The sequence below is a fragment of the Pelodiscus sinensis genome, chromosome 13 (assembly GCF_049634645.1).
Source record: "Pelodiscus sinensis isolate JC-2024 chromosome 13, ASM4963464v1, whole genome shotgun sequence".
Classification (NCBI taxonomy): Eukaryota; Metazoa; Chordata; order Testudines; family Trionychidae; genus Pelodiscus; species Pelodiscus sinensis.
This window is the reverse complement of record NC_134723.1, coordinates 28,696,774-28,722,950: the sequence shown is the minus strand read 5'-3', so window position 1 is coordinate 28,722,950 and position 26,177 is coordinate 28,696,774. Positions and strand designations below refer to the sequence as shown.

Genomic DNA, 26,177 nt, shown 5'->3' with positions numbered 1-26,177 from the left:
TCACCGTGTCACCATTGTGTTTTTTTAAAAGTTAAAGGCTGCCTCATGCTTTGTTTTTAAATGAATAACAGTGAGGTACTGGGCCTATAATTCAACCACAGAGTTCATATTCACCCTTTTGTGAGTTAACCTGCAAAGTCATGCTAGGAGAGAGTGGAAAAAAATCAACCACATGTTCTCTTCTGCTTATTTTATTTGGTTGATTTTACATGTAGGCTGCGTCTAGACTGGCATGATTTTGTGCAAATACTTAACAGAAAAGTTTTTCTGTTAAAAGTATTTGCGCAAGAGAGTGTCTACACTGGCATGTGCTTTTGCGCAAAAGCATTCGTGTCAGTGTAGATGCTTTCTTGCGCAAGAAAGCGCTGATGGCCATTTTAGCAATCGGGCTTTCTTGCTCAAGAAATTAACGTTGCTGTCTACACTGGCCTCTTGCACAAGAGGGCTTATCCCTGAGTGGGAGCATCAGAGTATTTGGGCAAGAAGCACTGATTTTGTACAGTACAAAGTCAGTATTCTTGCACAAATACTTGCGGCCAGTGTAGACAGGTGGCAAGATTTTGCGCAAAATCATGCCAGTTTAGACGCAGCCATAAAGAAAAAAACTGAACCAACAACTGCTGGTAACTCCAAACAAAAAACCTTATCAAAGATGACATCAACTCCTGTCCCTGAATTACTGCTGCCTCCCCAAGAACCTAAGGTTAAATAGATGGTCTCCACTGCTCCATAACTGGGGCAGCTGTCTGGCTGCTCCCAGGGTGGGTGTTTGGGGGGAGGGGAGCTCAGGCCCCCAACCCTGCACCCCAGGCAAATGCTGTATCCCCTAGACCACTCCAGATCCCACCCTACCTTCAGAGGGTCCCTTATCCTGTGTTGGCTGTCTGGTCGATCCCAGTATGGGCGGCGCGGGGTGGGAGGACTCCACAATACATGGAGACTAGACCAACACAGCTCGGGTGCTTCTTCTGATCACAGCTGTGTTGCCATCCCGCACAGGCTGAGTGGTAAGTTCCCGCATTAGAGGACTTGAGACACAGATGAAATGCAGGTATTTTCTTCATTAGAGCTTAGGTTTCCAATAACATTTCCTATGGCTGCTAGGCCTTGCATGCTTTTCCAAGGATCCTGGTAGTATTGATATAGTCTGTCATGAACTCATGCATCCTCTAAAGCATGTCACTATTTCAGTCAATACTAGAATGAGCAATAAATTATGCAGCAATTTTCATTATCAATATAGTCTCTTGTGTAACAGCACATAGAACAGCTATTCTTTGATTCCTAGTGCTGTGAGCATATCACATCCCATACCATCAGATAACTGCTTGGTAATCAAAATAAAATAGAGGGATATGGGACAGCTGTACACTGGTGGATGCTTCTGCAAGGCTACTTCACCTGGGCTGCCCAATCCCATTTTGCATGTTGCTGCTGCCACACAATACAGAAAAGCACTTGTATTTTAATAAAATTCATGTTCAAGTTTCCAGCAAGCTGCCATCAATGTTGCTCCATTAAGAAAGGCTGTGTCTGCACTACAGAGTTTTTGAGCAAAAACTCACTGAGCATCCACACTACAAGCGCATTTTTGTGCAAGAAAAAGTACAGTTCGTCAGAAGACAGGGCTTTTTGCACAAGAGTTATTCCTCTTTCTAAGAGGAATAAGCGTTTTCACACAAGAGCTCTTGTGCAAAAAGATGTGTGGACAGACAATGGGATTTTTTGTGCAAGAAACCCCTAGCGGCAAAAGCACATGTGCTTTGATGACCATTCTGTGAATGGCCATCAGAGCTTTCTTGCGCAAGTGTGTCCATGGCAGTGTGGACACTCTCTTGCGCAAAAGCACATGGCAGTGTGGACACGCTCTTGCACAAGAACTTTTTGCGGAAGATCTCTTCCGCAAAAAGTTCTTGCGCAAGAAGCCTGCATTGTAGACTTAGCCAAACAATGGTTTAAAAATGGAAGATGGTCTTGTAGTTAAGGTATGAGCCTACGTTCTAGGAGTTCTTTGTTCAGTTTCCACTTCTGCTATAAATTACTCCCTATATTACCTTAGGCAAGTCCCTTAGTCTCTCTGGAACGCAGTTTCTCATCTGTAAAATGGGGATAATTCTTTTTTTCCCCACATCTTTTGTCTTGTGCACTTAATTCGTAAGCTTTTTGGGCAGAGACTCCTCTTCTCACTCTATATATGTAAAATAGCTATGCTAGGTGCTCAGTCTTGGCTGGGGCCTCAGGGTGTACCTCAATATAAATGCATAAGCTTTCATGGGCAAAGACCCACTTCGTCAGCTGCATGTCGTGGAAATTTCCAGAGGCAGGTATAAATATGCAGGCAAGAATCAGGTATGAGATAATGAGGTAAATTCAATCAGGGAGGATAAGGCCCACTTCTAGCAGCTGATCTGGAGGTGTGAACACCAAGGGCTCGTCTACACTGGCCCCTTTTCCGAAAGGGGCATGTTAATTTCACAGGTCGTAATAGGGAAATTTTCTAAAAAAATTTTTCTAAAAGCCGGAAAAAAGCGGCGGACATTTTTATTTAAATGCCGCGGGGGATATTTAAATCCCCCGCGGATTTCCCTATTACGACCTGTGAAATTAACATGCCCCTTTCGGAAAAGGGGCCAGTGTAGACGTAGCCCAAGAGAGGAGAAACTGCTTTTGTAATTGGCTAGCCAATTACAGGACTTCTTGTCACTTTTGCGGATCCAGACTAACACCGCTACCCAGCTGATACTCAATATAAATAAAATTGGCAAAATCTTCTATGCTAAAGATTTTTGATATTACAAATAAAACAATCATTGTCCTGCAGGGAATTTGGAGACCACCTTTATTGCTCCCTCCCCTGCCCTAAGATTGGTTTTAGGATTAAAAAAGGACCCACTTTTTAGGTCAGATGTTGCCAGGATCATGTGAAAATTGTGTGTATAGTTTTGGTGCTGCCAAACCTGTGCTCAAGCCTTAATGGCCTCAAATACAAATAGCAGCCTAAAGATATTAATGGTTTTAAATAAGTAAAGAGGTGGTGGGTGGTAATTAAAAAAGGTCTGAGTCAGGATTCCAGACTTGTGAGCATTTAATACAATTGTTCTGCCCGCGTACTTTAGTCTTGTAACTAAAGGAGTTATAGTGTTTCCTACACTCAAATATAGCCAGGTCTGTTCCTGGTTTATCTTCAGTAGTAATTATCTGAAAAATTAGTTCAGAGACATCCTTTATAAAATTGTACATTGATTTGTGTGTTAACCACAGGAGGGCACTATCAGCTTTCAAAGATAATTTAAGAACAAGAGTGTCTGTGTCAGCAATGGTTTTTAACAAAAACATCAAATATGGAGAATGAAGATTAACTTTCTTTGCTCATTTTCAAGTGCTTTTAAAGATGAACTTCATTCAAGCAGTTTGTCAAATGGATTGAATTGGTGTCTAGTGTCTTCATAATAGAATTGCTGCAAACTAGTTTGACTAATGAAAGTATAATTTCTTATACAATACTGAAATATAAATCTTTAAAAGAGTACTAGGGAGACTTGCTCCCTCTCATTATTATACCCTTAAGTGTCAAAGTTATACATAAACCTATTTTCTTACTGTGTTGTCTAGTAATGAGTGTCCTGTATTAATCCTTATACCAAAGCTGTATATTGGCTGACTATACCTTGAGGCTGGAATGAGATTTGTACATTTTACTTTTATGGTACAGTTCTCTGAAATTCTTCGAAGTGGATGTCAGTGAAATATTTCAGCACCATTTGATTTATGGTGGTGTAAAACAGTATATATAGACTTTGGATTTAATGACTTCTAGATCTGACTTCTACACCAGTGAAAACGAATATCCCCTACCGCAAAGGCTATTACTATCTAATGGGGAAGTTTCATCAGTTTTACTCTAATTTTTTTTACTTCTTTTACTTTTAACCTTACAAATATCAAAGTCATTGCCTCTATATAAAACCGTGGTATGCCCACATCTTGAATACTGCGTACAGATGTGGTTGCCTCATCTCACAAAATATATATTGGCATTTGAAAAAGTTCAGCAAAGGGCAACAAAAATTATTAGTGGTTTGAAATGAGTCCCATATGAAGAGAGATTCAAAAGACTTGGACTTTTCAGATTAGAAAGAGAAGACTAAGGGGAAGAATATGATAGACATCTCTAAAATCATGACTGGTTTGGAAAAAGTGAATAAGGAAAAGTTACTTACTTATTCCCACAATATAAGAACTAGGGGTCACCAAATTAAATTAATAGGAAGCAGGTTTAAAAGGATGTTTTTCTTCATTCAGCACACAGTCAACCTGTGGAACTTTTTGCCAGATAATGTTGTGAAGACTAGGACTTTAACAGGATTTTTAAAAAGAGCTAGATAGATTCATGGAGATTAGGTCGATCAATGGCTATTAGCCCGGAAGTGTAGGAATAGTGTCCCTAGCCTCTTTTTGTCTGGAAAAGGATGACAGGAGAGGGCTCGTGATGATCACTGTTATGTTCCTCCCTCTGGAGCATCTGGTATTGGCCACTATCGGCAGACAGGATACTGGGCTGGGTGACCTTCGGTCTGACTCAGAATGGCTGTTCTTATAAAGTAGGCCAATGTGTCCAGAAGAGCTGAGCTCTCAAAAGAACCTTTACCTTTTATATGTTTTTGTTTAAATTTGTATGGTATTTCCTAATATGCATACTAGTAACATGAGTCAGTATGCTGCCTGCCTTGTAGGGAAGTCTCTTATGAGGGACACCAGGGAAGAAAGTTTGTTTTGCTAGATTTAGAACTCTTCTACTTGGAGCAATACATAGTTGTAACACAGGTCTTTCCCAGCTGCAAGCTATAGTTTACACAATCCCAGTAGCGGGGGCTGTAATACTGTTGCGGCTATCTCCACAGCAAGAACAAGCTAGGAATTGTGCAAGAAAGATTCTGATAATCTAGTCTTCAGGAGTGTCTTATTGACAAAAGCAAGACAATGGTGCTAAGGGAAGGCAGGAGTAATGATTAGCTCAGAAAAGCAGTAATGGAATATAAAACCTTTCAAAACAGAAGATCAGTATGTATAAAACTTGGAATGTGAGGGATGGGTAATGATGTCAGTCATGTGTAACAGACTAGTGATCACATAAAACTCCCAAGTGGCAGAGGAATAAAGGATTAAAGTGTTAGGTAAAACAAATTATGGTATTAGTCAGAAGAACTTAAGAATGGTCATACTAGACCAACCCAAAGGTCCATCCTGTTTTCTGACAGTATCCAATACCTGTTCATTGCCTCTGGGACAACTGGCAATCAAGTGGTCCATTACCAGCTTCTGTCAAACAGACTAGAGACACCATCCCTGCCCATCCTGGTTAATAGCCACTGATGCATCTATCCTCCATAAAAAAAATTTTAAACCTCTGCTACAGTCTTGACCTTCACAATATCCGCTGACAAGGAGTTTCACAGGTTGACTGTGAAAAGTAACCCTTACAGCTTACAGGTGAAGGGCAGTACAGGAAGCACAGGGCATGGTTGTTAAACTGTTGCCTTTCAGGATTCACTACTCTCTGTCCCTCCCCTTTAAAGATAAGAATTTAAATTAACTTTACGCGGTCATGAGGAAAAACACATCGGAATGAAGTAGTGGTTTGCCATAATGGAACTGAGGCTTTTCAACACTCTTATAGTAAGATAGTCTTAACTCTAAAACCTTTACCACAAATTAGCCAAGAGTTCCTGTCCCGTCCCCCTCCCCGCACCCAAGATTCTCCTTCATGGTCAGTTGCAATTGAGAAGAGAAACTGTTTAAAAGTACCATCTGTTGTTAATGGAAAAAAGACGGGAAAGATCTAGACAATTTTATATTGTCTATCAAGCCTGCTGAATGGGAATTTGAAGTAGGGATGTTAAATATCAGTTAATTAAATAGTTGATTAACCTTATGAATTACTTAATCACTTGACTATTCTACAGTCCCCCAGGGTGGAGCTGGCAGCCAGGGTAATCCAGCCCCACTCCTGAGGAGCCCCCTGCCACTCTGTGCTGCTGCCTCTGTATCAGAGGCAGCAGTGTGGGGTGCCAGGTGAAAGCTGATCTGTGAGTGGAGCCAGTTTAAAAAACAGCTTCTCCTGTGGGCTAGCTTCTCCATTCAGTGCGGAGTGGCAGCAGGCCATCTGGCAGGGGTCTGAGCTCCCAGACTCAGCACAAGCTGGGACTTAGCCGGGCTGCTGGCTAACCTGCTAAAAATTTATTGGCGGGGGAAGGAAGGAAAAAGAAGGGATGGGGGAAATATATGTAATCTATAGCATTAACCTATAGGCTTTTGCATATCAGTTAATCAAGTAAATGACGACACTATTACCTCCCTAATTTGAAGGCCACCTTTTTTCTTTATAAAGCCTGAAGTAGTATCTCAGGCAGAAAATAAGCACAGAGACTTGCCAAATATTTTAAGGTTGTTCAGTACTTCACCAATATTATACTAATTGTACATGACTTATCCTTCCACATTGTAAGTATGCTCTTAACTATTCCTGTAAAATTTCTCTGTGTCTGTGTATTGGGGCTGCTCAAAACAATTTTCCAAACAAAAAGCAACTTTTTTGCAGTATTCATCTTCTGTCTTTCCTAATGCTGCACTCTGGGAAGATGTCTTCAGATAATTATCCACAAATGACACCAAGATCTGAGTAGTAACAATTAATTTAGACCCCATCATTTTGAATATACAGTTGGGATTGTTTTCTAATATGAATTACTTTATATTTATCAACATTGAATTTCCTCTGCCGTTTTGTTGCCCAGTCACCTAGTTTTAGGAGAGTCCTTAGATTTGGCATGCTCTTGGACCTCACAGCAGTCTTCTCTTGCATCCTAATCTGCCGTCCCTCCAACTTATGGCGTGGCAGCTACATAGCTAACCCTGAAGGAGCAGGCACGCTCTAGGGATATGCAAGAGGGCAGTAGGAAGACTTCCACTAGGGCAACTTACCTGGCAAAGTGGACAAGGTTCACTGCCTGGGCAGCTAAGTGAAACATCTCCCCTGCAGATTTGTCCTTGCTGTCCATCCTGGAATACCTGCTTTTCCTTAGAAAAAAATCAAGGTTTGACTCTTTCCTCTGTTAGGGTTCACCTAGCAGCCATCTCAGCATTCCACCTGATTCACGGTTGATCAGTGTTTTTGCACAAGATGTTGGCTCAGTTTCTGAAAGACCTTGAAAAGCTCTTCCCTCTTAGACAAGGACCTCATCCCTCCATAGGATTTCAATCTGGGCCTCTAGGTTGACGGGACCATCCTTTGAACCATTATGCTTATGTTCCCTAGCTCAACCATCATAGAGGTTCACCTTCCTCATGGTGGTGACATTGGCCAGGTAAGTGTCAGAGCTTAAAGCATTGACATCAGAACTACTGTATACAATATTCTACAAAGTTCAGCTCTGGGCCACCTGGCTTTTTTGTCCAACTTGGTACCATCCTTCCGTTAACTATGATATTTTATACTAAGCCAATGCCAACCATGAAGAGAGGAAGCTACCCACTTAGGATGTTAGGTGTGCCCTGGCTTTTTACCTGGAGCACACCAGGCCTTTTAGGAAATTGACCCAGCTCTGTGTGGTGGCTGCTGATAGGATGAAGTGTCCACATAGATAATCTCCAGTTGGATCACCACCTGCATCACAGCTTGTTACAACCTGGCACATGTCCCATTACCACCAGTCATGAAGGCACATCAGGATAAGGACACAGGCATTGTCAGCTGCATTCCTTGCTCATGTCCCAATCCAGGACACCTGTAGAATCACAAAAATGATCTTCCATATACACCTTCATGCCTCATTACCAGGGCTCGCCAGCCGTGCTGTCCAGCGATCTGCGCATGCACAGATTGCAAGCCAGAAGAGGTGGGTTCGGGCAATCTACTCGACACGGGCAAGTAGACTGCATTATTTGTCGAGCCCTACTCATTACACTCCCACCCAGCAACAGAGACAACACTGGCTTTGGCAGTGCTGTGCTACAAGCAATGCATGCCTGAACTCCTACGAGAGATGTAAAAAAGTCATTTAAAAATGTAGCTGTGTGACTACTGTAAAAATTCTACTGGTTACACATGCTGTGGGCTCTCCAACAAAGCCCCCTGGGAGTGGGGCTGGCACTGCAATATGTAGCAGAGCCAACAAAGGCTGCTAGCCCTGTGCTCAGGGAGGCTTCACTGCAGGCTCTGCAACCCGCTCCCCGGGAGCAGAGTAACAGCCCCCCCGTCAGCCCTGCTCCTGGGGAGCCAGCAAATAACCTCCATGGGGTGGGGGCAGGCTGGGCAGCCCCCCTCCCACAAACAGGGATCAGCCGGAGCAGGCAGGCAGGGAGCGGCTCCATCCCTTACCAGTTAAGCATTTACATATCTAACTTCTACCTGTCTCCATGGATAGTGCCTGCAAATCACCTAACTTGGAATGGACATGAGCAAGCACTGATGGGAGCACATAGCACCCCTGTATTGCACCCACTCACTCTATTCCTTTTTATTCGAAACTCTGACAGTGGGGGAAGGAGGTCAGGTTGTGGAATGGACAGGAGCAACATATGAAGAAGGTAGCAATCTTTTTGTTTAAAAATAAAACAGACAGCAGGAACTACATGAACACATTTACTGCGAGTTGCTCTATGGAAAGCTGAGTCAGATAAATATAAACACTATACAGAGCTTCAAGCCAGTCTCCCAAAACCGCAAATGCGATATGTTTTACAAAGAAAACAATGTAACAATATTTACAATGGAAGACAAAGCTAGATCAATCAGCTAGCTCAACTTTTAAACAGGTCTGAAGCAGAAATAGCAAATATAAAGAACAGTTTCAACCATATACGTTTTAGTTTGTACAGACAATAACTGTCCAATATCAAATTAAATTTACAGGACAAACATTTTTCCATCATTGGTATTTTTTTACTATACAGCAGCATAAACCGGTAGCTGGAAGGTAGTATACGTAGTGATATGTATTACATTATTCTGAAAGTGTTCTTCCAGCACAATACTGAATAAATTAGTGGCTGTAAACTAAGATTCAAAAATATTGCATATTTATTATGCTGTACCTGTTAGTATTTGTACCACTCTATTTGAGGTTACCCATTTAGGTTTTTTTATTCAGCATTTATTAAATCAGTGCTGTATATTGTACAATGGCAGCCTCAGGAGCTAATATGTAAATAAGGTATGTAACGCTCAGTTTTTTCAACACAACCTTTTCTTTTCCCATTACATTTTTTGAACCATCACCCAAATTTCAATTTGAAAAAAATAAAACTTTAAAAATGACTGTCTACATATTGCCTTATTAATTTACTGCACCCAAACAAAACCATATAACAAGACAGTATCATGGTCTATAAGTTATATTTTTAAATGAATTATCAGAATATGTTTAGCAGCAGCTAGTAACTGTACTAACTTCTCTTCCAGACTCAGAAACACATCTGTGCTTTCAAACTCTGCAATGAGTGCTTTTATCCTGTTACTTTGTAAACGGATGCTAAGTTTGCAGAAAGGTCTTTATAATTTTGTGACATGTACATTTTAAGACTACTCAAAAATAGATTTAGGTACACATCACTCAACATCAAAACTGACAGCATCTAATTTGTTATACAAACTGTACTAGTATTTTAAAGGTTGTATGTCATGTGAGGCAGCCCTACAAAACACTTGTACAATATACAATGTAGAGGATTACCAGCTATGTGGTGCAGTACAGCATGAGGATTTGTGTACCACTTTTAAACCCCTTATCAAGTCAGTGCCTTTTATTATTATACATTGTATGTACCAACAACTAGTGTCATGCTTTTAAAGGTCATAGCAGTGTTAACAAAAGCCTAAACTGATTTGAACCAAAAATCAGTAAGAATGTTGCACCTAGCTCTAATTTCTACAATTCATTTTTAATTTGAAATGGTCTTGGTTTGCAAGTTTTCTTTAGGCAGAGTGCTCTAGGTGATTACCTTACTATTTGCTTTCCTATTATGCAAAAAATGGTCCCAAATTGAAAAGAGGACTTTGGTTGAAAGTAAAATCAGTTAGAGAAATCACCCTAAGAACTACAGCATACACCAATGTTGTAAAGCAGGAGTCAAAGTTGTAGGAGACCCTGCACTATCCCATGTGAATGCTTGAATGGAAATCCCCATTTTTATTTTATACACATCTATAAACAAATTGGCAGAGGTAATTTAAGTGTGATCGACAAGACAACCAGCCTTTTAATCTTACCTTTTACATATCAGAATTCTGAACAAACTTAGGTTAAACTCTGACATAGGATTAAAAATACTAAGCTCTGCGATAAAAAACTACCTCTTATATTATAAAGCAAAACATAATAAAGAGGTCCGTCCATCACAGATTTAGGTTCAATTACATGGTTCTCTTCCAGCCCCTTCAAAAAATGTTTTGTGACCTGCCAAAATATTTCTAAGCAATACATGTTTAAGCGAACGTACCAGAGAAACAAAAACCATATTAAATAGACTATCAGCCACCAGCATTGACTCCTCAATATAAATAAAAACAAATTAGGTGAGGAAGAGAGAAGTAAAAAGGAAGTTGTAAGAATCCCCTCTGAAGCATTCCCACTGCCTCCCAAACAGATGTGCTTCAGAAAAAAAACAAATCCCATCACCAAAGCACAGCTATGAAAAATCTTAATTCAAATTAACTCAACTGTAAACAGCTGATGTCTAAGCAAAATATTATTAAAATGACATGTGTATGTCTGCGCTGGTGGAAGTGAAAAGTAGCTGGCTGAAGCTGAGCTCTGCTTCCAAAAGCACCACACAGTTTCTGAAGATACCAGTAGAAAAGCCTTCTCTTCTAACAGTGGTTTCCATGGCAATACAGTCAGTCTAAAAAGAAAAAAAAATAGTCAGACACTAAAAAAACAATTTTCTGTTGGATAAACTCCATATTCTCTTTTCATCAAAACAAATTATATATACTGAAAGTAGGATAAAGGTGAAATGGCCTTAAAAGGGGGTTAAACAGATTCCTGCTAGATTCCTCAGAAGAACTATGGAGAAATCAAAGCAAAGAATTTGTCACCTAGAGAATCCATCTCAAGCATACATCCATCTCGATGCACTCTGGACAGGACTCCCAAGAGTGCAGTCTATTTTTTGTAGCTAGCCCATACACTGCAGACTAAGGGACTTTAAGAGGTGGGTAATTAGCTAATCATGCAGATGATAAAAAGTCTATCAACTACACAATTAGTTGATAAGGGAGGTAGCACTCAGTCCCATCTCGCACCGGGTCCAGGAGCTACCCCCACTGCAGCTCTGCAGTTTAAATGTGGGTATGCAACCCGGCTCCTACTATGTTTAACAGCAGAGCTGCAGCAGGAGTAAGTCCTGGAACCTTTTAAGCCAGCTTTCCCCCTCCCCCCCCCAACTACCTCTGATACAGAGGCAGCAAGGTGGGGGGGAGGAAATGTGAGTAGTCAACTTGACTAACCGATAAGCCTAGGCTTATCGGTTAGTGTATCAGTTGACTACTTGCTTACATCTGTACTGCAGACACCATCAACAGAATTCATAATTACTTATGTAACACACTGCCAAATTAGAATGCTTTAAAGATATACAAAGCTGGATTATATACATAGCAGCCATTTATTACAAACATACAATGAAAAAAATGAACACCTGTGATTCTGTTCACCCAGCTATAATTCTAATAGGTGCTATAAAAACTATTTCATTTGGACTCCTGTTTCAAATAAGGAGGAAAGGCCTATGACTAGTGTTCCCTCTAACTTGTATGGCAGGCACAGCTTTCACAAGTAATTGAGCCTCTGAGCCTCTGACTGGGCGGGGCTGATAAATTACCTGTGAATCTGTGCTGCCAGGCAGTTTAGAGGGAACACTGCCTAGGACTAGTGTTAACCCTGAGATTCAGAAAAAAATCCATTTGATCATTAAAAACTATCTTCTGAGAAATACCACAGTTCAAGTGATTTTTCTGCACTCTTCAAAACATGAATAAAGCAGGACAGATAACTAAGATTAAGTTTTAATTGAAAATACTTTAAAAATCTAACTAAAATTCTTGGTAAGAATTGCTGTACCCAAAAAGCCTTCTTTCAGTCGGGGCACAGAGGTCACTGAAAAGACAGGTGAGTGGACTAATGTTTTAATGACATGTTAAAGTGAGAGTGAAGAGTTATCTAAAATATCCTTATTTCAATGTTCTGAACATAACCTTAAATATCACTTAACCTTGCCCATACCTTTCCAACACAAAAAGTCTTTCGTCCTTCACCCCACCACAATAATCCTTCCTACTGGGAATTTGCAGATCTTCAGTCAGTGTCTTTTAGATTCACAGGGAAAAATTCAGCATATTTAAATTAGACTGAAACTTATTTACGCCCTCTCTACTGCTGTCTAAATTGGAATAAAGTATATACTGAAAAGCCAGAAAATGGCGTATTAATGTGTAAACTAAAGGCCCACTCTAGCTTACATCTTTTTCTGGCATGCCATTATATCTAAAGTAGTGTAATTTATAGACATGTAGGTGCAAGTAGCTTTAATGGGGGGTTAAATGTAAGTACATTTAAGTTACACAATCTGTGAATTTGGCCTCACATAGAAGTCTCACTCTTGGACCGCAAGTCTCCAACCCCAAACTGGCAAGTAGCTTCCAAAACTATTGTTACTAAAGGCTGGACCTCTATTCCCCCACGCTCTTCATGAAGTGTACATTCCAAACCTGCAGTTTGAGTACTAACCCCACAGAAGCCTCAATATAGTCAATGCCTTTTGGGAGAGAATGATAAAAGTATTAAATTCACTTATGTACCACATATGTAAAGGAAAGGAAAAGGGGGAAAACCCAATCACCATGCACCCAAAATAAATCCACTGAACTCGGAGGAAAGATGGGGATCTTGCAGGGTCTTAGCTGTCTACTCATCACAAATTGAGCATATCTGCAATTACCATAATTTGAATGGGTGCTGCTTGGAAGTTCTAAGGCTAGGAAGTTTCCTAGCTGGAAATTGACCACAGGCAGAGGCCCACAGATCAGCAGCTGTTCACAAGGAATGCAAGAATTCCAATGCTATCTCAAAGTCCACCAAAGTTTCCCCATGTACAGACATGCCATAGGTACTGTTACCATAGCTGCAGTCAAAAGATCTAATGCGGAGTCTGATCTGAACAGTGATTTGTAAATCCTCAGTTTCAAACTGGTGATGTCCCCTTGCCAGGCAAACAATGTCTTGAATTATGTTCTGAACAAGAAGATTTGTGCTAGAATCCTCCTTCTACTGCTAAGCTAAAAAGGACACTGCAATTATTTATGAAACACGAGGACCCCCGTGTTTCTGATTTTCATTAAAATGGAAATGTAAAGGCACATTAATGTGCGTGCAAATATAAAGAACCTTAATAGTGCCAGAAATATAATACACGCTTAGTGCAGTGAGAATATGGTCCAGCATCTCCCCACCCACAGTGTTCTTCCAGGCTGCTCAAAAAAAAAAAAAAAAAAAAAAAAAAATCCAGAAGATTTTTTAAAGAGTTTTTCCTGTTTCCATTGTTTGGCTTATTATACTCGTACATATTTGAGAGGCATTTAAAATATTAGAAATAAGCATTATAGAAAATTAGAAGGAAAAGGTTCTATCATGTTAACTGGAAAAAAAAGGAGGGGCGGTAGACAATTTAAAAAAAAAAAAAAAAACTACCAACACAATCTAGAGCCCAAGAGGGTTGGAAATTTGATGGAGTCACTGGCGACTGTAGCCAGTAGGTTGATCAACTGTCACTAGATGTTAAAGAGAAGAGAGTAAGTGAACCACCAGGAAGGTCTATTTTCCTATAATCTAAACATTTCTGGAATATGAGTAGGGCTTCAAATGACAGTTTAATATAAATCTGGCTAGTTGACCTTATTTTTCAGTCTCTGCAGTACTGAATATATGTAACGTAACCATTTCCTAAAGAAATTATAAAATATGAAAGCTTTTTATCAATACTGAAAATAGACAGTATTTAGTGATTGTGATTACATTCGAGTACACTGAAAGATGTAGAAAACAAGCAACTGAATGGACTTGAGTAATGAAAACAATTTTTCTAAAACATGTAAACACTATCAAGAGTTAATAACTAGAGAGAAGGGTTTTATGTTCATCTCAAAATGCAGAAAATCAATTTATTTGGATTCTTCAAGATCAAATGTGCCACAATGAAATTATCAAAGTGGAAAAGCAAAAGGAAAAACTATGTAGCACTTAAAGGCTAACAAGATGGTTTAATAGGTGATGAGCTTTCGTGGGCCAGACCCACTTCCTCAGATCATATTCTGGAAGAGAATTGTCATGACCATATATACCAAAGGAATACAATGAAAAAAGTGAACACATTATTAAACTGGCAAATCAGATTAGTACAGAAGGTGGGGTGAGGGAGGGAGGGAATAGCTATTTATGAGTCAATGAATGGCTAATCAGGGGTGATAAGTGTGGAAGCTCTTTTTGTAATGGTTAAAGTAATTAGCATCTTTGTTAAGGCCCATTCATAAAATGTCAAATTTAAGCATGAAATAAAGTTCTGAAGTTTCCCTCTGTAATCTGGTGTTAAAGTCTCTTTGAAGTAAGATGCATGTAGTAAGGTCATTAAGACTATGTCCAAGTAGGTTGAAATGAAAAGCAACTGGTTTTTTCTTGTGAAGATGTCTGATTTGTGGACATTAATTCTTTGGCAAAGTGTCTGAGAAGTCTGTCCAACATACACAGCAGAAGGACACTGTTGGCACATGATGGCATAAATTATATTTCTGGATGAACAGGAATAGGTGTTCTTGATCATATAACAGACATGGTTAGAACAAAGTTGGCAACGGGGTTTGTTCAAGGGAAAGTTCCAGGGTTGGTATTAATGTGGTATGTCCTGTGGTTGTTGGTAAGAATCTTCCTGAGATTAGGTGGTTGTCTATAGGGGTATGTCTACACTACCCCGCTAGTTCGAACTAGTGGAGTAATGTAGGCATACCGCACTTGCAAATGAAGCCCGGGATCTGAATTTCCCGGGCTTCATTTGCATAAGCGGGGAGCCGCCATTTTTAAAACCCCGCTGGTTCGAACCCCGTGCAGCGCGGCTACACGGGGCACGAACTAGGTAGTTCGAACTAGGAAGCCTAGTTCCAACTACCTAGTTCATGCCCCGTGTAGCCGCGCTGCACGGGGTTCGAACCAGCGGGGTTTTAAAAATGGCGGCTCCCCGCTTATGCAAATGAAGCCCGGGAAATTCAAATCCCGGGCTTCATTTGCAAGTGCGGTATGCCTACATTACCCTCCTAGTTTGAACTAGGAGGGTAGTGTAGACATACCCTAGGAGACTATGGGTTTGTCCCCTAGAGCCTCTCGGAGTGTAGTATCCTGTTCCAGTATAGGTTATAGATAATGTGTTGGAGGGGTTTAAGTTGGGGGCTACAGGTGATGACAAGTGGTGTTCTATTGTTAGTTTTCTTGGGCCTATCTTGAAGTAGATGGTTTCTGGGTATTCGTCTGGCAGACATTGATAAGACTGATTATTCTGCAAGTGAGACACTTTCAATCTCATGTCAGCAAAGTCACTGAAATGTACCCACAATAAAAAGTCCCTGTCCCTGAGCTTTCAAGAGCACTTCAAAAATCTGATTTTCAAGTCTGATTTTGAAGAGAATTTCAAGCCTCTCTTCAAAAAGGGAAAGGCAAATATCAATTGTTTATTACGGACAAATAGAAAAAGACAAAAACTTCAATTTAAACAACTGCAGCTTTCCAATTAGATTAATAATGTAGTTTTTAGAGTAGCTGTAATGTGAACAATTAAAGAAATGCTTGAAACACCTAGCCCTGGTCATACTTCTCCAAGTATATTTAAACTTTAAAGTCCATTATAAATTAGGGATGTTAAAATGGGTTTATTTTATTCAGTTTATTCAGTTAGCTGAAAATCTAACTATATTAAAATGGTATTTTACATTCCTGCTTGCCATCCACTGGACTCCTAGAATCCAAGTCGGGGGGTAGAATGAAACCACAAAAGACAGCAAGCTAAGCAGAAAACTGCCTAAGTTAGCCACAACATCAGGGACTTAAGATACTTAAGTCTAGGCCTGAGGAAACTGGTAGACAACTCAGGATTCTCAGTCTCACTAGTGGAAATTAGGAATGTAATAGTCGATTAATCGATAAGTAAAAGCTTATAGGTTAATGCTATAGACTACACACATTGCTCCCCCCCCCCCCCACACACACACCTGCCAGTAAATTTTTTTAGCAGGCTGGCCAGCAACCCAGCCTCATGCCGGATCCGAGACCTACCCCTGCTATGGTGCTGCATTTAGGGTGTATTAGGAGCCAGGCAACTCGATTCAGTTCCAGCTTGTGGTGTGTCCAGGAGCTCAGCCCTTCCCCTGGGCAGGGGCTTCTGCCACCCTGTTCTGCTGCCTCTATATCAGAGGCAGCAGCGCGGGGAGCTGGTTTTTAAAACTGACTCCCCTTGCAGACCAGCTCCCAGCTGGCACCCCACACTGCTACCTCTGATACAGAGGCAAGGGGCTCCTCGTGAGTGGAGCCAGAGCACACTGGCTTCTGGCCCCACCCTCGGGAACCATAGAATAGTTGACTAACTGATAAGAATTCATGAGGTTAACTGACTATTCAATTAACTGATATTTAACATCCCTAGTGGAAATACCTAGGGGACTTTAATGGTGGAAATTTAGATCACTAGGGATTTATGGAATCTATAAGGGTAGGCAGCAGCAGGGGTTCTGAGGATTTCAGAAGCACCTAAATGTGAGACTGAAACAGCTAAAGAGGCTGTTAACACCTAAGTTCTTTTGTGGATCTACCACCTGGTTTAGAAAATGAAACTATTTCTATTCTTCATCATAGATTGCTACATTTTAGCCTTTCAGCCTACCCTGCTCTACATATACCAATCAACACTACTCTTCTCAAAAGTTTGAAGCAAGAAGAGTCCACTGAATTGTGTATAGTCTTGGAAGTTTTCTGACTCAAAGAAGGAGGAAAGAAAGAGGGATAGAAGAAAAACCAGAAGTGACAAAGATCTAAGGTGGAATGACTGCAAACTGACTGCTTGACAGTGATAAAGGGTGGCATTTTAAACAAAAGCATCCCAATGTTTTATATATAAAACACTACAAAATTTTTATACAAAAAGGTAATTTACAGGAGCTACAAAATATAGGGAAACAGAACAAGACTACAGTTTTTATAGGTTAGATTCCAAATATGTTACAGTTCGATTTGAATAGACTTTGGATGTCTGTACATTTCAATTTACTTTTCTTTCTGTGTGAATTTAACGGTAGAATTTCAGGAAATGAAAAGTCAGGATTCTGTTAAAAAAAGACAAGGACATTTTAAACATGCAGTCATATCCCATCCTCTAATTACTTGTCAAATATATGCTAAATTATCTTAGAATTTTACAACTCACACAAAAGTCAACAGAAAACCTTACCTACATTGTCACACTTTGTACAAAAATCTTTTCTAAGCAATCTCCTGAAATAACTTGGATAAACCTTACTGAATAAAGTCAAACCTCACCAAATGAATTTTAGTACTTCTGATGACCACTGTATTAAAAATGCAGTTGTTTGTGTGTGGCTGTGGGAATGTATGTAACGTGGCTAGGAAATATGATTAATGTAAACATTGGAAATGTCAGCAACTTCAAAAGGATTTTTTGCAACACTGTAAACTTTTAAAATTGTGGGATTCCCAGAAAATCTGTAAGACGAAGGGATAAGCTAATGTAAATCCTGTGGTTAGGCAGGAACTCTGCTGTTTGAAGCTTTGTTGTGGGGGCAAGCAGTTGGGGGTGGGGAGAGAAAGAGTTAGGAATTGAGCTATTTACAGTCTCTTCAGAAACCCTAAAAGAGATAAAGGACTTATTCCCAGATACATGGATGTTCTTGTTCTGAGCAAAGGGTTTTATGAACTTCAAACCATGAGAAAAACTACTGAATGGAGTTTGAAGAATTTCTTGCCAGCCAGGATGGAGTTGGGTCATCTGAGATGAACTTTTGAACACACATGCAAGCTGGTTTATTATTTTCTTTGTATTGCTTTTACACTTTTATGAAATGCACTTGCTTAGAAAGAGCTGTGAAAGATACCTATGTCTCTACCCATGAACGGAAATGGCTGGATCTGCCTTTGTTAGACCACAGCAGGGGAGTACAGATGCAGTTGTCCTGAACTGTGACACAGAATTTATGATTTCTGGAAAAAGCTGAGCTAAATCCAGGTCTTAAAACAAAGAACCTAAACAATGAAGCTATCATTCAAATTTTATCCTCGTGCAGCAAGAATCAATTACTTCAAAAATCCAATTTAAGTAATTTAGAATAAAAAATTAAGTTACAGGTTTATTTTAAAAGCTATTTAGAATTAATTTTGAAATTGACAACCTAAGTCAAGTCCTAAGAGTATAATAATCTACATAAAATAATTTAAATTAGAAAAATATTAAGTGGTTTTCTGCCAAGTTTTTAAGAAATACAAGCCACCAAACTGGTGGGAATTACTGGCTAAGCACCTGGAACAGTCTCTGATGTGCTAACCCAGCTTTTCACAGCTCTCTGCAGGTGCAGAGTGAATAGTTTCTTCACTTAAAGTTACTCAACTAGTTTAATTTAGTGATTAGTTAAGTCGCAGAGAATGTTTGTAGTAGACAGGATTAACCGATAAACCTAGGCTTATTGGTTAATCATGTAGTTGTCTACACATTGACATCCCTACCTTCCGCTGCCCACAATAGGGTCCATCAAAACATTCTCTTTACACACTGAGTAGTAACTGATGTTTTTTGGAACACCCCTCTTGCCCTATATTCTTTACAGAAGATTTACCCAGCATTGCTCAGGTTCTTAACTCAATTTTTGTTTTGCGGAAAATAAAATGCTTCATTTAAATCACTGCTCTGGGATGGGGTTGGGGATGAAGGTTTTAGTATGCAGGCCACCACGTGGAAAGAGTACTACCCCAGGGAAAGAGTACTTCCCCAGCCCTCTCACTGCAGTATGGTGCCATCACAGAGCTGCCACAGCTGGGATGGAGGCACAATCCCTTGCCAGTCCAGAATAGAGCTGCTATGGCAGCTCTGTGCTAAGGCCAGCAGGCAGGGGTGTCACTCTGTGTACCTGCCCTGAGCTCCTGCCCTTCATAAGCAGTCTTTCCACATTCACTCAGTTTTGTCAATTTTGAGGACTGTAGTTGATTTGGTGATGGTCACTTTTCTGCTTGGTTTTATGAGAAGCAATCCCATTCCAGGCACATCCAAATCCTTACTTTGCTTTAAGTTATAAGAGGAAGCGGTATACCGAATTTGGAAGTCCTAGCTCTTACGGTTTAGGAGGAGTTCTTGAAGAAAACAGACAAACTCTCTAAAATATATAGTAGATTTTGTTTCATTTAAAATGGTACATCTTTAGGGCCTGATCTGTATATACCATTTTTATACAATTGCACAGACAGGATGCTGGCTTAATTTGTATACTTAAAAATTATTTAAAAAATGTAAATCAGACAATTCAGTAGTGGCACACGTTTAATTATTTGCATGTACAATTACCAAAACTGTATGTACAAATCAAAACACTGGATTAAGGAAATTTCTTTTCAGAAAAGCAATGAAATATGCTTACCTTTAAGCACGTTAGCTATATGATTAAGCGCTTTACTAATGGTAATGTATTTAAATACATGCTCAATGCTTTCTGATTTATTAGTTCATTAACTATAAATGCAGTTTCACTGTTCTTGGGGCCTAACATTTTCATATGTTGTTTAAAAAAAAAACCTAATTCAGACTTTTAGAACATCCTTATTTTGCAAAGAATGTGTCTTATCTTTCATAACAGTGGGTTCTGCTTTTTCTATTTTGGCAAATAGTGGTAAAATGTCTAGGAAGACATTTTTTGATACTCCCTTATCTTTTCTAGTCTCCAGATCCTGTACTCAGTTACAAAATTTATTGCTACTCAAAAAAAAGTATAGTTTTGGTGGAGGAGAAAGAAAAAGGGAGAAGGGGTAACAGTATAGCAATTCAGTACTCATTGGACAAAACGACTATTCTCTCTGAGTTCTGACTTCAGTAGAGCAAAGCAACATCTACTGAAAAATGGTTTACTTTAACTTTCCAAACTTTAGAATAGGTTTAGAAATTCAAAACTTTTTCTATTTTTGAAAAATGTAATGTGAGAACAGTTTATATGTGAACAGAAACATTTATACTGCTAGTTTCTAAATGACTATGACACAGATCTTAAGCTGCAGTGAACAGATACTTGGCAAAGCTTATGATAGGGATCAAAGGTGGACTAAAGCCACTTTTGAATTTTGGAGCACCTAGCATTAAGTAGGGCAACCAGTTTTACAGCAGATACCTATGGCCTCAAGAGGCCACTTCAACATCTTGGATTCTTGACAATGTCAGATCAATTTTAGCAAGGGCTCCCTGTGTATCCAGGGCTGAGAACTTATCTACATTAAGAATGTTTGCACCCATCTAGTTATACCATTTGAAACCATGAATGTAAATGCATTATGCAGATATAAAGTGGGGCTTATCACGGTCTGAAACAGTGGCAATTTCAACTGGGGTAAAATGCAAATGAAACAGGGTAGAAAGATCCTGAGAGTTTCTAGAACTGCAGTTCTAGTTAAATTTCAACTCTGAAATATTTTTCCTTTCAAATTCATTCAACTGTCCTTGAGTGGTACAAAAAAAGAGCATATAATAAACTATTTCTAAAAATCTGGGAAATTGTAATTTAGGGAAAAAAGATATATTTATTTGCCTTACAAGCAGCAATCCATGATGCAACTATGTAATTAATAGGCATGTTAGAGTATAACTGACTAACCCTTTAACCGAGAAGCTGATACTTATTGTTTAATGATCTCAGTTATACTCAGCCAGCTATCTGCTGGCAGGCAAGGGCTGATGGACAGGGAGTAGGCTTTGCTGCAGAAGTGAAGCTTCCTCCACAGAAGTCAGGCCAGCAGGGTCTGGTGGCCCTGCTACAGGGTAGGTTTTGCTGTGGGCTCTGCAGTGTAAAGCTTTGAATATCCGTGTAACTGCTGAGATTTAAGATTTTTTTTATCATATTCCAAGAGGCTTTTTTTCATCTGTCTTCATGCACTAGGTCAGATCACAGACTACTGCACTAAGCAATACAATATGGAAAGGAGGTGGGTTCTCTCGGTGGAGAAAGACCATATTAAGAAATATACAAATCTGTGGGGCCAGATCTAAAACATTTGAGGCTGCTGAGGGAGTTGACTGATGTGACTGCAGAGCAACTGGCCATTATCTTTGAAACTCATGGCAATCTGAATAGGTACCAGATGACTGGGAAAAGGCAAATGCAGTGCCCATCTTTTTAAAAAAGGGAAGAAGGACAATCCAGAGAACCACAGACCTGTCAGCCTCACCTCAGTCCTCGGAAAAATCGTGAAGGGGGATCCTCAAGGAATCCATTTTGAAGCACTTGGAAGAGAGGAAAGTGATCAGGAACAGCCAACATGGATTCACCAAGGGCAAGACATGCCTAACCAACCTGACTGTCTTCTATGACAAGGTAACTGGCACTGTGGATATGGGGAAAGGGGTGGACATGATATATCTTGACATTAGCAAAGCTTTTGATACAGTCTCCCACAGTAATCTTGCCAGCAAGTTAAGGAAGCATGGATTGGACAAATGGTCTGGTAAGGTTGACAGAAAACTGGCTAGATTGTTGGGCTCAATGGGTAGTGATCAATGGCTCAGTGTCTGGTTGGCGGTCTATGTCAAACGGAGTGCCCCAGGGGTTACCCTAGGGATGGTTCTGTTCAACATCTTTATTATTAATGACCCGGATGAGGGGATGGTTTGCACCCTCAGCAAATTCGCAGATGACTAAGCTGGGGGAGAAGGAGATATGTTGGAGGGTAGGGATAGGGTCCAGAATGACCAGGAGAAATTGGAGGACTGGGCCAAAAGAAGTCTGACGAGGCTCAACAAGGAGAAGTGCAAAGTACTGCACTTGAGATAGAAGAATCCCAAGAAGAATCTCAAGTGGCTATGCAGCAGTTTGGTAAAAAAAGACCTGGGAATTACAGTGGATGAGAAGCTGGATACGAGTCAACAGTGTGCCCTTGTAGCCAATGCAGTTAATGGCATATTAGGCTGCATTAGGAGGAGCATTACCAGCAGATCCACGGAAGTGATTATTCCCTTTTATTCAGCACTGGTGAGGCTACATCTGGAATATTGTGTCCAATGCTGGGCCTCCAATTCCAGAAGGATATGGATGCATTGGAGAAAGTCCAGCAGAGGGCGACAAAAATGATTAGGGGCCTGGAGCACTTACGAGGAGAAGCTCAGGGATTTGGGCTTAGTCAGTCTGCAGAAGAGAAGAGCGGGGATTTGATAGCAGCCTTTAAATACCTGAAGAGGGATTCCAAAGAGGATGGAGATAGGCTTTTCTCAGTGGTGACAGATGACAGAATGAGAAGCAATGGTCTCAAGTTGCAGTGAGGGAGGTCTAGGTTGGATATTAGGAAAAACTATTTCACTAGGAGGGTGGTGAAGCACTGGAATGGGTTACCTAAGGAGGTGGTGGAATTTCCATCCCTAGAGGTTTTTACGTCCTGGCTTAAAGCCCTGAAAGGGAGGATTTAGTTGGGGTTGGTCCAGCTTTGGATAGGGGTTTGGACTCTGACCTCCTGAGGTCTCTTCCAACTCTATGATTCTAGGATTTTTAACATTTCTAGTAATTAATAGATTGTAGGTAGTTAAAAAAAGCTTCATGAGTAAGACTCAATAAGGGTTTTTCTCCAGCTCAATCTACATTTCCTTAACTTCCTTTATACAGAGAAATGAGGGTAATCTATACACTTTCCCTGTCAGCTCAACCCTACACAGCAGCCCACTACCCTTGCACAACACGGAAGATATATCAAATTCATTGCATTAGAAGCTTAAATCAATGTCTAGTTTTTGGATAACATTTTTTACTGCAATTCAAAGGACACAAGGACTGATAGTAGTAAAATAGACTACACAATTCAGTCAGCTCACACAAATACCTATGGTACTTGGAGAAATAAGAACTTAATATAGAACATGTTTCTATTATTTTAGACCCTCACTATATCACAGTAAGAGCTTGAAAGCTATTTAAGATTTTGAGTATACTATAAAAAGAATAAATAATGCATCACAAGATGTACTTTAATATGAAAAGTTTAGCTTAAAATAAATTACTGAATAACATTAACTCAACTACGTTGAAAAATTAGGGGACAGGTATGGAAAATGCATTAGACCTTTTTGGTATCGAAGGGGACATTGTCCACAGAACAGTAGAGTTTACAAGATAGGGAGAAAATATATCCCCCTCATGCATCCGTAGTTGCATCTTTAACGGTTAAGTTGAGAATGTATGTTTAGTAGTCCATTTTGTAAAAAGTTATTTTTAAAATATATTGCTCTCTACAACACACACCAGTGTTAAATCTATGGTAAAATGGGTACAAACTACCTCTCTTATACATCAGGAATTATTGGTATGCATCTTAAAGATAGATTAGTTAGAATTAATGTAGTGGTGAGCAATCTGCACAGGCTCTTGGGGTTCTGTGCATGGCCTATGAGAAGTTTTGTTTTCCGTTGCTCACACGCACGGTTGACAGAATCCGCAGATTTCCATCCAAGTCAGTTTTTTCCCTACCAGTACAGATTGGATGGTCTAGCACCCTTGGGAACTGAACCAGGGAGTTTGCCAGACCAGGTGAGGTCCATGCTCCAGCTGCTGAGCTCTGCTCCCAGTTGCTGGCTCCTGGCTGCCATCAGCTCTCAGTCACCAGGCCCCGGCCACAATACTCCGCTGCTGGGCTCCAGCCTCGGCCCCCCACCCTAGTCACTGAACTCCAATACCAGCCACTGGCTCGTAGTCCTGGCGCTCATCTCCAGGTTGCTGACCCAGCTCTACAGTCTGGAAATGTGTGGTCCTGCTGTGACAGTTTTTCCCCATGAGTGATCCCATCCTGGAGGGCCCATAGGATCCCTGCTGATACTAGACCATGTATGTTGTTGGATCAGAGTGTTCCAGACTAGAGAAGTTCAGCCAGAAATACTAAAGTGACACACACATAAAACAAAGACACCAAGTGAGGTGCATGCTGATTGCATACAACACTGACTGTGAGAACGATGTGCTCCCTCTGCACCCAATCAAAGCACTGCAATGGTTCAATCAGCATACCCCACAAATTCTAGATTCACAGTGCATTTAGCTAAACTATCCCATACTGTGAGACCATCTTGGTTACAAGAATCCTACAGCCCACTGAGATGGAGAGCCACTCATGCAGCTCACTCAGTAGCCTCGGTTACCCATAGCTGATCTAGTGACCGACTAGGGATGTTAAATGTAGATTATTAACTAATCGACTAGTCAACAGGATTTCCATCAACTATTTGATTAGTTTATAAGGGCGCCTCCATCTTTGAACTGCAGCAAGAGCCCAGCTGGGCTCTTGTACATTTAAAGGCGGAAGCCCCCCAGGGAGCAGAGGAACAGCAGAGAAACTCCCTCTTGGCCTAGCACTCCCTCTGGGCCTCAGCCTTTGAAATGTACAACAGCCCTGGCAAGATTCTTATACATTTCAAAAGCAGAGTCGCAGCAGAAGCAGCGACTGCTTCAGTCCCTGCTCGCACTATTTCCGTTGTGCCTCTACCTCCCTTGCCCCCTGCGGAGACAGTGCTGGGTGGAACCTGCTTGCTGCCTTGCTCTTGCTCCCCCACTCCTTGTTGCCTCTCTGATAGAGGCAGCAAGGGGTAAAAGCAACTAGTCACATCACTAGTTGACTAGTCTCTTACGGTACGTCTACACTACAAAGTTAATTAGTTAATTAGAACTAAGCTAATTCGAACTAACGCGTCTAGAACTAAAAACTAGTTTGAATTAGCGTTTTGCTAATTCGAACTAGCAAGTCCACATTGAGTGGACTCTGAACAGGGCTTAAGGATGGCCGGAAGCAGTGCCGGCAGGGCATAAAAGGAGGACTTAGAGCATGGAGATGCTGTCTCAGGCTAGCCGCGGGCTGCGCTTAAAGGGTCCCGAACCACACCCCGGACACACAGTTCTAAGGGGTGCCCCGCTTGCAAAGAAGTTCTGGCTTGGAGTGCCCGGAGTACCCACACTGGGCACATCACAGCACTCGGCCATCAGCCCGGCTGCATTTGCCACAGGCTGCCATCTGGGGAGAGGGGCAATCGGGGGGCTGCAGGACAGCTTCCACCCCCAGAAGCCCGCAGAGCCAGCCCAGTCCTCCCCATCGGGGGCTCATACCCCAGTCCTCCCTCACCTCCTTCCACTTACCCTTCCCTAGCCCCCCTTCTTATTGATGTACAAAATAAAGATAACGTTTCTTCCAACATTGACTCTGTCTTTATTGAACAAAACTGAGGGAGACTGGGAAAAGGAGGTGGGAGAGGGGAAGAGAAAGGCTGGGAGAGGGGAGGGCAACTAACATGATCAGGGGTTGGGAACAGGTCCCAGATGAAGAGAGGCTACAGAGACTGGGACTGTTCAGCTTAGAAAAGAGGAGATGGAGGGGGGACAGGATAGAGGTCTCTAAAAGTAGGGGTTGGGTGGAGAGGGTGCATTCAGAAAAGTTCTTCCTGAGTTCCCATAAAGAAGGACTAGAGGACACCAAAGGAAAGGAATGGGTAGCAGGCTTCAAACTAGTAACAGAAAGTTGTTCTTCACAAAGCAAAGAGTCAACCTGTGGAACTCCTTGCTGCAGGAGGCTGTGAAGGCTACAACTAGAACAGAGTTTAAAGGGAAGTGAGATCAAGTGATGGAGGTTGGGTCCATGGAGTAGTCTTAGCCAGGGGGTAGGAGTGGTGTCCCTGCCCAAAGTTTGTGGAAGGCTGGAGAGGGATGGCACGAGACAAATGGCTTGGTCACTGTCTTCGGTCCATCCCCTCCAGGGTCCCTAGGGTTGGCCGCTGTCGGCAGACAGGCTACTGGGCTAGATGGACCTTTGGTCTGACCCAGGACGGCCATTGTAAGCTCAGGGCTCAGGGTCGGGGGTCTC

The 26,177-nt window shown here is 41.1% G+C and overlaps 1 protein-coding gene across 1 annotated transcript in view; it reads right to left on the bottom strand.

Moving 5' to 3' along the window:
• Window positions 1–8,628: 8,628 nt before the first annotated feature.
• Window positions 8,629–26,177, bottom strand: part of IRS4 (insulin receptor substrate 4) — a 35,080-nt gene continuing 17,531 nt past the window's right edge. Inside the window, exon 2 of the mRNA XM_006136217.3 lies at window positions 8,629–10,899. Coding sequence (XP_006136279.2) covers window positions 10,895–10,899 — 5 coding nt within the window. The 3' untranslated portion in view covers window positions 8,629–10,894. The remainder of the gene's footprint in view (window positions 10,900–26,177) is intronic.